A 13900-nucleotide genomic window follows, 5' to 3' on the forward strand; every position below is an offset into this window, starting at 1 on the left:
TCAAGAAAAATCATACTTGTACCATAAAACAAATGCACGTCAGGGGTTCTCAAACTGGGGGTTGTGACCCCACTGGGTGTCGCAAGGTGGTTACAAGGGAGTCATGAGCTGTCAGCTCGGTGGGGCTGACCTCCCCAAGCCCCTATTTTTAATTTATAGGGAGGGATCGCAGTCAGAGGCTTGCTGTGTGAAAGGGGTCACCAATACAAATAGTTTGAAAACCGCTGGCATAAATGATCTGTAACAAATTGTTTCCGGTATGAAAGCTTTAAATATGGCAGTGGCAAAGCTACAGCACTGCAGTGTAGACATTTGCTGCAGCAATGGGAGGGGTTCTCACATTTCTGTTGTTAATCCACCTCCCTGAGAGGCAGAAGCTAGGTCAAGAGAAGAATTCTTCCGTTGACCTACTGTTGTCTATTCCAGGGGTTAGCTCAGCATAGCCACATCTCCCAGGAGTATGGATTTTTCACACTCCTGAGAGACGTAGCTACTCCGATCTAAGTTTCCAGCATAGACCAGCCCTTGGTTGTCCTTAACAAGTTTTTATTACATCTCCCCATCCCTTCAACTCCTTCACTCAGTCAACTGCCATGGAACCTCTGGCTCCCATGTTCCATCTGGTAGCTTCTCAAGCACTGTGTCTGTCTTTTACTAGAGGTGCTGTTGTTTGCCTCATTGCGGCTGGTTAAGCAGAACTGAACTGATGGCAACCCATAATGAATAAATGAACCAGGTTTCAAGACTGAAGCTTAATCTAGGGCGCTAAGGGTATGTCTGTACTGCCAAAGAAACCCTGCGGCAGCAAGTCTCAGCCCAGGTCAATTGACCCGAGCTATTGCTACAGGGCTAAAAATAGCAGTGTAGATTTTCCCATTCAGGCTGGAATCCGGGCACTGAAACTCAGCAAGGCGGTGGATCACAGAACCCGGGTTCCAGGACAAGCAAGAACATCCACACTGCTCTTTTTATCCCCATAGTGTGAGTTTGTGTCAGTTGCCCTAGGCTTTGAGACTCGCTGGATTTTTTTTTGCATTGTAGATGTATCCTGAGCCTTTTGGTGGCCTCTATGGAAATTCATAGCTTATATTTGTGTCTCCTCTTGTACTTCACAGATACTGAATGAGTATGCAAATTTAAATATATTGGATAAGTGGGACTATGCAGATGAACTCACTGTATTAGAGTTTCTGTCCATTAAGTAGTCATTTCAGACCAAGTGATAAGAGGATAGAATATTCAGACTGAGAGAGATTTGGTGATGTAAGCTTTCTTGTTTCATTTTTAAGAACTAAAGGAAAGATGATACAGCGAAGACATGGGATGAATTGCTTTTTATACTCTGTTTAAATACTCTTAGTCTACCATTTATTTGGTCTCAACTAATATTATAGCTATCAAGTGATGGTAGGAGTTTTTATTCGCTTTGCATTTTGTTTTATAAACAGCTATTTCAGTGCTCACAAAATGTAGTATTAACTTATGATGAGCAGCAGAATTCCATGCATTATCACTTATTTGATTTCCAAATTGTATTAATCAGAGCATTTATGTTGATCATGGAGTTCTGTAAGAGCATAATGACAGGACTATTGCAGAGCTGAAATGTTTTACTGCCATTAGCTAGAGCGTCAGTATGAAAGAATGGCAGGGTGACGCTGAGTAAGTCAAAGTGGGGAAAAGTCAGTTAGACTTCGTTCTCTACCTTTTTGCTGCTAGGACTTCTATCAGACTACTGTCTGGGCCTAGACCCTGCATGCTCATTCCCTTTTACTATCAGTTTCTAGCTGGTAGGTACCAGATGAATTTGAAGGACACATCACTAGCCTGCTGCTGGTAGGGAGAAAACGCATACTCTGCCCAGCCTTGTTGCAGCTATATGGAGATGGGGGTCTCTGCTCCTCTAGCCTTACTCCAGCCTCTTGTCTGCTGCAAGAATGGTGGGTTGTGCAGGTCTGCTTTTGGGTGTTGAGTTATACTTGCAGTCTCTGGTCACAGCTTTCTCTAAATGGCAGCTGAATGAAATTTACATTATTCTTGTCAGTTACACTGCTGCCAGGATTCTGAACAGTGGCATTGAAGCTACATAAGTGGTGATAAAGCAGGACTCCCAAAAAGATTAGAAACTTAAGATTTTGTTGTTTTAAAGTTGAGCAGAAACTGATGGTTTAGACCTCCTGCTTCCTAGGAATATTTCCTACCTGCTATTGGCATGAGAGTGGTTAGATTTTTCCAAGTTTTGACTTATTTATTGGCTATTGAGAGGCTTCTAAACAAATCTCACATTGATGAATTCTTAGAATAGCTGGAACCATTGTTAATTTTCAAACTGTGATTCACGTTCTCTTTAGGAGTGTGTAAAAATCTTCTGGCCCCTCTCCCATCACTTTTTCCAGGATTTTAAGTTTTTAAAAAAGTTTTTAGCCCAGGATGTAAACAGATGCAGTATTATCTTCCTGAGTTTGCAGGTAGAGGGCTCTGTTGCTAGTAGCTTTACCAAGCTATAGGGCTGTGTTCAGTTTCATGACTGTCTGTCAGAACCTTGAGAGCCAGAGTTTGAAAACTCCCTTGAACTGAATGAATAGATATTTAGACCAGGTGAGTGGACTGAATGAAGCTAGAGAGCTACTGGCTTGTTTTCTTGAGAGGAAAGAGAAGAAAGGTGGCCACTAGGCTGCTGTTGAATTCACAGACTCTGAAGCTTAAGGAGCGGGGTGGGTTTCAGAGCCCAAGCTCCAGCCTGAGCCACAACTTCAAAGTGCTGTCTATACAGGTAGTTTTTAGAATGCTAGTGTGAGTCCTGCTAGCCCAAGATTGTCAATGTGAGCTGAGAGATTCGCTTTTCCTTGATCCAAAATGCTGCACAGACATATCCTTAGCCATTGGGCTAATTTGTCAATGAGCAGCTGGGAAATTAGTGTTTTTATACTGCTGTTGGAGGAAAGCTATGAACAGCAGATGCAGGCACTGGATTTATTCACTTAGGAGGAATATCTTTAAAAAAAAAAAAAAAAGTTGAGAGATGAGTAAAATACTCGAGACTTGTCTTTCCCAGCTATTGCAATGGACTGAAGGAAGACTGAAGTTATTGGGAAGAGATGGAATTGCAGAGGACAGAGACCTGCATTTTTTTCATTTTCAGGAGTTAAAAAGCATAAGACAACTGCTAGACAGAAGCTGATATGGTATTCCTTTCATCACCTTGAAATCTCATTTGCATTGTTTCAATTAAAAGTAGTTTGAGACACTATATATGCTGACTCTCCCTGCCATTTTTGTGGTTTCACAATCAAACGTTTGGGTTTGCTTTAATTTTTCCTCCTACTGGGGATGGCCTACACAAATGGGAAGATAGCTCGACAAAGTGCTATCAAATGCCCAAATAATCTGAAAAAAAATCCCAATTTCTTCACCCCTAGTAATTTTAGGGGTTCTTTATAGCAATGTTACTTTTTAAAAAAGTAGAATATGAAAGTTGACAGTGCCTCTTGAGAGACACGGGTTCAAGGGTAACCTTCCTAAATATGAGAGCATGAATTCTCTTTCTGCTTGTTGGAGTTGGCATCTACAAATCAATACAGGAAAAAATCTGATGCTGGTGGAAGGATTTCAGAGTAAGAAAGATTTTCAAAAGCGCCTGGAAGAGCCCATTGTTCCGGCAACTTTATTTAGGTGCCTAAACAAGAGGTGAGCTGTAATCCAGGCTCTCATTTGAAAATCTGGGCGGTACTTACTCATTCCTGCTGGAGCCAAAGATCACTTGTGTTTTATATTTGTACACTTTGGACCCAGTAACTACTGTTGCAAAAATGCTGATAAAGCTGCTCACAAAGCATAGATAGCATATTTACATCTAGACTTCTACCACAAGCTTAGCTGTAAACACAACAGATTTATCATACTGTCTATTTTGCAAGGCTTCGTTGTATTTAGATAAGCACATCCATTTTTACATAAGTGGATTACTTTATGGAGGTGAAAAAGGGGCTTTGCTTCCGTTTTCTGAGCTGTTAAAAAGGATTACTGTCTTGATTTTAATTTGCTATTTTAATTGTCTCTAGACAATCATAGCCAATATACTGGTACAGTTGAACAATGGGTGATACCACAAGAACAGTAAGCTTTCATTTCTGGGTATAAAACAAATAATGTTGCTATAGTATCTTGACATGAGGGCTATACTTTACGTGAGAGTAAGGAAAGGGACTTTTGAGGGGAAATCTGCACTGTGTCTTGTATACATGATTCAATAAAATGTCCATATACTTCTGTAGCTGCCTATGACATGACGCGTGCACTGTTTACTGCCTGGGTATAATTTAGGTATAGTCATGTCATTTTCTTAGGTACTTCAGAATACTGAAGTATCAAAATTCCTATATTAAAATATTCAGGTTCAGAAGTGGGGATTCATCCAGTGTCAGTAATTCTGTAGGGATAGCATGTCATCTCATCTTAATCCCTTAGAATTTGAGTGTCTTAAACTGACCATAGAACCTGTTGCCATTAGCGTTAACCAGTGGTGATCAAACGAGAATTTCTAAATAGGGTTACTGACTTTTTGTGTGTCAGACTGTTGGTTGATACTTCAGAAGTCATTCTCCAATAGTCGGTAAAAGTCAAAACGAACATACCTTGGATATAGTATGAATATGCACCACCGGGGAGTGGGAGGTATTGCAGGTGTCAGAGAAGATGACTTGCACAGGACAGAAAAGGAAGAAGTGTGACAAGTAGATAATCTTGTTTGCCTTTTTTTAGTGCATTACTTTAACTCTCCATTCTGTTGTGTGCTCTGAAATGATGTTACAGTATATTTGTTCTTATAACTCTTTAAGAAATGAAGAAACATAGGAAACCAAGGAGATCAAGAAGGACAGAAAAAGAGGAGTATGATCAAGATGACTATATGGAAGGCCCAGTTATAGATGAATCAATGCTGTCAGTGAAGGAACTACTAGGGTTGCAGCAGGCTGAAGAGAGATTAAAGAGAGACTGCATTTACAGACTAAAGAAGGTGACAATGCTCTCTTTGTATATACAGTATTTGCATATTTTATCACATAAAGGTTTTAATCTGTGAATTGAAGATCAAAGGCTTGCCCTTTTATTGAAGAATTCCACTTTATTAAGCTAAAGGGTCTGTTAGTGATCCAATCCATAAAATTTTAACAAATTGGGTTTTCAGTTGCTGGAAATGAATAAAAAGAGAATTAGTGTACCTTTGTTTTTGACTACATTTAGTATTTGAATTTCCAAGTATCTATGTGAATTTCAAATAGCTTGGCCCTAAGAATGGGGTTCGGTAGGGTTGTCACTCATCCAGGTTGTACCCAGACAGTCTGTTTTTTGGTTTCTGTGTCTGGGTGCCATTTAGGGTTGCTAGGTGCCTGATTTTCGACCAGGAAGTCTGGTCGAAAAGGGGACCTGGCAACCCTAAATGGCACCCAAACCAAAAGCTCAGTTACCACGGAGTGGGGGGAAGTGCCAGGTCATGCTAGCCTCTGCTCAGCTGGGGCCTCCTCCTACCTGAGGTCAGGTTCCTGGAGACAATCCAGCAAGTGATGGGGAGGAGAAGAGAGGAGCGAGCGATGCTGATAGGGCCTGGGAGAGCAGAGGCAGAGAAGGGGGTGGGCCTGGGGGAAGAGGCGAAGCAGGTCCTAGGCCTCGGGGGTCTGGTTACCAGCAATTATAAAGGTGGCAATCCTAGGGCTAGGAAAGAGGGAGGGTGTATTTTTGGACTTGGCAGATGGGTGAAATGAAGGTAACATCTTTCTGTATCTTAGTCAATAAATTATCTCAATTTTAGCGTCCTCGAAACTACCCAACAGCCAAATATACTTGCAAATTGTGTGATGCTTTGATTGAGTCAGTGACATTTGCTCATAAGCACATTAAAGAGAAGAAGCACAAAAAAACCATAAAGGTGAGTTGATGACACTTTTACAAATGCATGCTTTATATTTTTTTAAGTATTGTTATATTGCTAATGATGATGCAATTATGTTAGCCCTGAAGTCTTGCCTTGTTCTTACCATGCTTAATATTCTGCTAGTGTTATATAGAATGCTTCTGTACATAATGTCTACCAGTGTCCATTGACGTTGGTAAAAGCAACAAATATATATGTAATTTGAGACTTTTTTCCAGCATACAGTGAACTCTGGACTGCCTCTAGGATACTGCTGATATCTCCTAATAACTATACATTAAATGAAAGCGCCTTTTAATGATAATTTAGTATTATTGTGCAAGTCATAACTTTTAAAGTTTTGTAATAAAAAGCTCCAATAATTTAACCTTATTTATTGTTCATCAGTTGTGTAATAGTATAATGTATCTGCTCTCTTCTTAATATGTCATTTACTGATGTTCTGACAGCTATAATATATTTGATTTAAAATGAGTTGGTAAGAATGAATTTAAAAATTTTAATTGCCATTTTCTAAATAGTCTAGATAAAATGAAAAGGTTGTTGAATACTCCAGTGTGAGAGAATATATACCAATAATTAAAATAACAGCTTTATATTTATATTTATTTAAAACTATTGTCAGCATAACTGCACTTGACATTTTATTATTACCGAAAGAAACTCCTGCTGCGCCTGCCCCCCTTCCCCGGCTTTGCCCCAGAAGACAAAAGGAATTGAAAGGCTTGTACAGGGTTTCCCTTTGTCTTCAACTTCATTATCCCATACCACTTCTTATAAGGAGAGCAATATTTTTCTATCCTTTTATATAGGTGTATGGATTTTTGTAAATTATTGAAACCTTGTGTAGTCTCTAACTCTATCTAGATAGATGATATACAATGATGCTTTCTACCTACCCTGGTTTCTCTAGATCTTAATTGTGTCCTAACACATCAACTGTTTGAAACTGCTTACTAGCTCCATAATATAGATGGGCAGACAGAAATGTTTATGGTAGTAGGTTGTGTGTACCCACCCCTACCTCATTAAAGCAATTGAAGAGAGTAATTTAAATATGTTAAAATATGGTTGTCCTTGAAGGAGAAGCAAGAAGAAGAACTGCTGACTGCCCTGCCTCCACCAACACCTTCCCAGATACAAGCTATTGGTGTTGCCATTGAAAACGTAGTGCAAGAGTTTGGCTTAAATAATGAGGATTTGGAACAAAGACTCAAAATTAAAACAGCGATGGAAGATTTATTGCACCAACAATTGCCAGGTATAACTCTGCCATTTGGTTTGATTGTCAAATATACTAAAAAGAAAAAGTATCTTTCTCCACAAGAGTAATCTTCATCTCTAAGATTTTGACAAGTTGTGCCACTAATATAATTTGATTTTGTCAGTATGTTCTGCTTGGTGACGTAGTGCCAACATTTTGGCCTGAAGGTTGCTCTAAATTACATCAACTGCCACTGACTTAGTGGCTGGGAATCAGCAGGTCTTAGAGGAGGCCCAAGCCATGCCTTGATGGGTGTGGCCTCAATCCTTTCACCAGCTGTAGGGATAAAGTATAGTAACTGTTGTGCCACTGAAAGATACTTCAGAGTTGGGGTGATCCTCTAATGGCTGTCTCCACCAGTTCTAGGACTAGAATCTGCTGGCAAGGCATTGCAAAGTGGCTATACCCCAACTCAGGATTTGGATTAAGATGTTGAGTAAATTCAAAAAAATTCCTTTCTTTGCAGATTGCTCGCTAAGGCTGTATGGCTCCTCCTGTAGCAGGTTTGGTTTCAAAACTTCTGATGTAAACATTGATGTCCAGTTTCCAGACAATGTAAGTAAGCAGTTTTTTTTATAGATGTAAAATTGGCTTAATTTCCTTTTATAGTAACGTTTAAGCAAGTAATAACAAAGGTTACAAGTGGTATTTACAAAAATGTATCGATCCAAGGGGAGCTATCGTTAATTGTATCTTAACTAAAACCATTTTAATCTGTTGTTAAAGTAGTATTAGTAGTGGTATTACTCTGCGCTAATAGCATCTTCAATCTAGTGAACTCAAAACACTTTACAAAACTCACCTCCCAGCAACCCTGTGAGGCAGATCAGGATATTTATACCCATTTTATAGATGGGGAAACTGAGCGATAGATGTTGTGACTTGCCTTAGGTGTCACAGTGAGCCTTCACCAAACACAAGATCCTTCTCTGTCTTTTCAATATGAAAGTATTATTTAAACTACTGAAATATTTTAAAAATATTTTTTAATTATGGATTTTTAATAAACTTCTGTTATTTGACTCCATTTCACAGATGGCTCAACCAGATGTTCTCTTACTTGTACAAGAAAGTCTGAAGAATAGTGGTAAGAAATACTTGTTCACTGCTTTGTTTCATTTCAAATCCATCCCTTGCCATTATCACAATACTTCTCTGAATGCAAAACTTTTTTTAAGTAGCTGCATCAAATCAAATGCTTGCTTCATTTTTACAGAATAATGTAAGTCTGTCTCCATATATAATTTCTTTCTTCTTATACACTAGTAAATTGACAGGTACAAAAGTAAAGGTATTAAGCTTACATAATTGGAGGAGGGAGCATTTTGTACATTGAATTCCAAAATGTCTTCACAGCTGGGGAAAACAGCTTGCATTTTTATGTTGCTATATTTACTAGGTCAATGATCTTGCAGGGACGTAAGCATATGAAGTAAATGAGACTACGCAGTGCATGAAGTTAAGCAGGTGCCTAAGTCTTTGCAGGAGTGGTGCAGTGGATAGAATTATATGGTGGTAGCCTAAAATTCTGTGTACCACAACAGTCTAAGGTGTAACATTCTATAATGATCTTCAAGCTGTTTCTGTGAGCACTGCTGATGGTATCACAGAAACAGAGGTTGATTGTAATATTCCTCTGCTAGCCCATAATCTAGTGCGAATCTCCCTAGGGTAAGGTGTGCTCCTTTACATACTTTAGAGTCTCTCATCAACAGAAGTTGGTCCAATAAAAGATATTACATCACCTACCTTGTCTCTCTAATATCCTGGGACTGACACGGCTACAACGCTACATAACTAATGCTGTCAGACAAGCTGTTCAGCTTGTCATGTGTATTCCAACAAATGACTTACCCTCAATTGATAATGGTAGATACTAAATGCATCACTTGTATAATATCTAAAGAATGTAGCTTCTTTAGTATTTCATTCAAATACTAGCTCCAGTATGTCCTTTGGTGGTAGAAATTCCAACTGTGGAATGGGGATGCCATCAAACTCAAAGCAAATTGTGCTGCCCCTCTTTCCACAGGCTAGCTTGTGAGGATGGTTTACCTAGCAGCATAGGTGTGCATGGTGCTTCTTACCTGAAATAAGACTAATTAGTCTTCGTCCCAAAGTACTTAAGGCCTTATTTTCAGATCCTCGCCTCCTTTCATGTATATACAATTTTGTGCACACATCTGCACAAATAGTTTTGGTGTGCTGATGTTTCATACACAAGATAGAATGTTTATATGCAAACTCATCACCTGCATGTTGAAGTACTAAAAAAAATTCCACTCACTCCTAATTTATGCACATTGGTGAAAACTGGGTTGAACCCAGCTGAAAACGGGGTCTTTACAATCTAAATAGAACATACACAAAGGAAAAAGATAGGGAGGGTGGCTCCTTTTATATTTTATCTTGTGTGTATGAGGTTTTACCCTTCTTTCCACTCTTTCCAACCACCTGCTCCCCCCACCACCCCAAGTTGAGAGGTCAAGGATTTTTTTTAAGGTTATGCTGATAGGCCCTCCCACATGCTGAGAAGTTTCAAAACAGATTTGGCTAACATGTTTGTTGGAAAGCATGTTACTTTAAAACTGTCTTTAAATACAGTGTTTTAAATAGTGTCGTGCTCTGTTTACTCTGGCCAGTTTATCTACAGTAGCTGAGTTGTTCTTTTAAAAACAAAAAGTTGTAAGCTATTTCCTGATATAGAATAACTGTAAGTTAGAGGGGGACAAATGTATTGCTATAAAGGAAAGTATATTAAACATGTATATAGTAATTACATTTTATGCCTTTTTTTCCATATCTTAATGTATTTATACCTTCCTCACTAGTTATTTGCATAACCTAGGGGAGAATGAGATTAACTTTGTCCTTCCACTCTGGTTCCGCAGTAAACACCCCTGCTTTGGAACAGTGAAATCTAATTGGAAATTAGAACATGGAAGAAGACATTTATGTGACAAGTTGCTTGTACTAAAATTGATAAAGAATAAAGTGTTTCCTTCATTGTGCATGGCCTCAGGAGCACTTCCCAGTTAATTTCTTGCAGTTCTGTAGTGTCATCAGAGAATGCTTCTACACTAATAGGTCACTTGTATTTGTGTGTGTGTAGAGGTTTTGGTTGCCACTTTAAAGAAAGCCTGTAGGGGTTCATCCTGGGAAAGTAGGTATTTTCATTTACTGTAGCTCTCCTAATCTGTCTTTCCTATAGCTGTGGAAAACATACTGAGCAAGGCAGCGTATAGCGCAATAGATCTAGATCATTTTGACTGTCTGATTTCAAAGCTGTTTTGAACTGGTCAGCAAGTTTAAAACCCTGAAGTGGCATGATGTGCTATAGTTTGTTGGCTATTTGAGCAGTGGCTGACCCCATAAATATAAAACAAAAAACTAAGTTAACTGATATCAAAGCAAGAGACTGAAGTCTATTTGCAAGGAAAAATGAGAATGTGAAGAGACCAATAATACGAACTGGGTGTGATAATTGGGTTGTATAAAGTTGATAGAGGAAAGGACAGAAAAAACAGAAAGGTCTATTTTATTGGGATCTTTCTCCCTATTAAAAGCAGATTTATATGATGTCAATAGGGCTGGTGTAATGTCTAGATAAGAGGTTTGAATAGGATATTGAGGAAAATTAGCTTAAATGCTTTAATTCTGTTTACCTGAGATTACCCTACACCCCTTCATCCATCATTTTTATAATGACTTCTGTTGCCTGAAAAAGTACTGAAATTATTCTGGATCCTTAACCTGTCTACCATAAAGCCAATAACGTAGATGAATACATTGAAAACAATATTAAGCAGGTATGCTTATTGATAGCTACAGTATACACTATTGAAAGTTGTTTAATTTTTTCTTGTAGCATTTTCTTTAACACAACTGCTAAGCCGCTGCATCCTCTACCAACAATGTGGTCTTGTTTAGAAACATTGCAAGTTTATATAGTCGGACCCAATTTTTCCTTTCATATATTCAAAATCTAAATTAACACAATATCTGTCAATACTGACCCACCAGACTTAACTTTCTACTTTCATGCTTGAGTTGGTCAGAGCTCTAATTTGAGGTGAATCTTTTATGAGCCAGACTGATAGACCCAGAATCTATGTCTACTCCTTGCACTACATGAGTTTCTCCTTAAACACAGAACTTTTTATTAATAGTGTGCTTAATGTGGCTTTTTCTTCTTTTCCCTCCCAGAATCTTTTATTGATGTTGATGCAGATTTCCATACTAGAGTACCAGTGGTGGTGTGCAGAGAAAAGCAAAGGTCTCCGTTATCAATTTGTGTGTTCTAATAGCATATAGCAATGTAAATTACACATATCTACACCTGAAAAAATAACATTTCTGTACTAAATTATTACAGTTCCATGGATCTTGACACAAACACTTATGAGCAAGTCATTCCTAGCCTAGAATAAGAGGGTAAGGGTTATTTCTTCCTCAACCCCTCTTCCCCTCTTTTAAAAAACAAACAAAAGCTTTCTATTTTTTCACTGTGCACCCCTCTGCACTGGGGATGATTGCTAAAGTAGAACATTTCCTTTCTTCCCTTCTAGACAATGCAGATTTAATATCAAATGGAAAAAAAACCTAAAAAACAATGCAAGGGGAGTTTAAATAGCTTTAGTGCTATGAGAAAAGGAGTGAGGCATTTTATTTTGCCCACTTACCACATACCACTTAAGATTCATGAAATATTTTGTAACTACCTTCTGATGTAGAATCTATCACCAGTTGTTTGCAGCTATTTGGTCTTTCATAAGTGATTTTTTTTCCTGCACTTGGAAATAATTTATGAACTTTTTTTATTAATGGAGTTATTACAATGAAATTATTTTGATTCATGGAAGTAAATGATAATGTATGATGTTTTAGTTCATTGACTAAATGATTTAGTTGCTTAAAAAAAATCTCCAGAAAGTGAGTGGTGACTTGTTGTAAATTTTAAAATGGTTTTCCTCTTGTAAACACTTAAAATGTTTAAATTGTAAAACTAAATATACAGGTCAAACCAGTTTTGTTTGCTTCCTTTAATTGTAAATGTTAAGTTTCTGAGGCTGTTAAATCTCTCATGATAGCCTCAACATTGAGATAGGTTGTAATGTTTCATCTGACATACGGCTTTCCTTAACACACCTGCAGGATTTTCAGGTTGTTTCTTTGTCATTGTAGTGGCCTTGTTTGTAAAGTAAGTGCAGGGAATGAAAATGCTTGTCTGACGACAAACCATTTGGCTACTCTTGGAAAACTAGAACCAACTCTTGTACCTCTAGTGATTGCCTTCAGGTACTGGGCAAAGGTGAGTCTTTTTTTTTTTTTTTTTTTTTAATAAAAAAACCACAACTGGGTGTTTAGGTCTCAAACAGTTCTTTTTGTCCAACTCTTGTCTGATGAATTTCTCAAAACAGGCACCTGGATAAAAGAGAGTAGGCAGTGTATAAAAGTTTAACCAAGATACATCCTGGTTTTCATGGCATTCATATTTTTAGTCTAATGTCATGCTAGTAAATCTGCAGTTGTAGTTTAGGAATGCTATTGCTCTAAGTCTCTTCTTGGGAAAAAAGTTACTCTTTGGTCTGAAATTTTGCATGATCTAGAGCCGGGGTTCTCCACCTTGAGGGATGCGGGAAGTCACAAACAGGTTGCAATTGCCCTGTCTTTCTATTGCTACATTATGTTAGCTAGATGGTGTACCTTGCTATGGAAAAGGTGCTTCCAGTATTGAAAGCTGAAAATTGTTGGTTTAGATTGAGTGATTCTTTTTTTCTAACTTTACAAGAAGAATCTATTCAGTTGCTTGAATGATCTAAATAGAACACTATTTCATGCTGTTAAGAAACTTTCAGTTGCTTTATTAGGTTCTTATAATTCAAAAATGTGTTTGAACTTTAAATTGACACACAGGTTATCCTCCTATGAGGAAAACAATATTTATGTGCAGTATATTATTTTCCTTGCCAATTATGTGCATACACTGACTGAGATTATCTAACTGATGCACATATGAGTAGATAGTTGCACTAAATTATAGTGTAGACAGCAACCACAACTGTGCCACATTGCCTTTCTAGTTAAAGATCTCTTTACATAGGCAGCATTTTGTATATAATAATAGAGGTTGATGTGAAACTCTAGCTGGAATTTCTTGACTTTATGCAACATTATGGTTGATTTTTTTTTTTGATACAAACACTTTTGTTACATGCTTGTTGAGAGTCTAACTACATTAATAGCAACACTTTCAATTTATAAAGATGTTGTTATGCATATCTTTATCTGTTAGTTTTTTTTAAATTGCCTATGAAATCCCAACTGCTCTGTCCCGAGTACCAGCTGCAAAAGTGCCTCAAGTGCATAGAAGGGGAAAATTATTTGTGAAGAATTCTTAAAATTTGTCAAATGAGGTAATTTTCACATTTGACGTTAATGGAAACAAATTAGGAAAAGTTCGTATGGGAAAAAATGAGTGAAATCTTTGAGTATTTGATGCGAGTATTTGATGCAAGTATATGTGTTTGACTGAAGATAGGGTATGTTTGTTTGTTTCATATAGCAAGTCGTTTTTAAATGGTGAAGTTTGGAGTCCTAAAAAACCCAGTCATCTTTGTGAATGTTAGACAGTACTCTGGGTATACATACCACATATGCCACCTTAAGTCTGGATTTCTGGAATAGCTTGAGAAGATTATAGT

At 37.8% G+C, this 13900-nt stretch overlaps 1 protein-coding gene across 5 annotated transcripts in view; it reads left to right on the forward strand.

Moving 5' to 3' along the window:
- The window catches only part of TUT7 (terminal uridylyl transferase 7), a 46839-nt gene that overhangs the window by 5004 nt on the left and 27935 nt on the right, over positions 1 to 13900 (forward strand). For 4 of the 5 annotated variants that reach the window (XM_030567662.1, XM_030567659.1, XM_030567661.1 and 1 more), the window contains exons 3-9: positions 4839 to 5017; positions 5810 to 5926; positions 7016 to 7193; positions 7663 to 7751; positions 8232 to 8283; positions 11403 to 11472; positions 12381 to 12507. In XM_030567662.1, coding sequence (XP_030423522.1) covers positions 4839 to 5017; positions 5810 to 5926; positions 7016 to 7193; positions 7663 to 7751; positions 8232 to 8283; positions 11403 to 11472; positions 12381 to 12507 — 812 coding nt within the window. The other variant, XM_030567663.1, reaches the window with a different exon arrangement.

Source organism: Gopherus evgoodei, chromosome 6 (genome assembly GCF_007399415.2).
Source record: "Gopherus evgoodei ecotype Sinaloan lineage chromosome 6, rGopEvg1_v1.p, whole genome shotgun sequence".
Classification (NCBI taxonomy): Eukaryota; Metazoa; Chordata; order Testudines; family Testudinidae; genus Gopherus; species Gopherus evgoodei.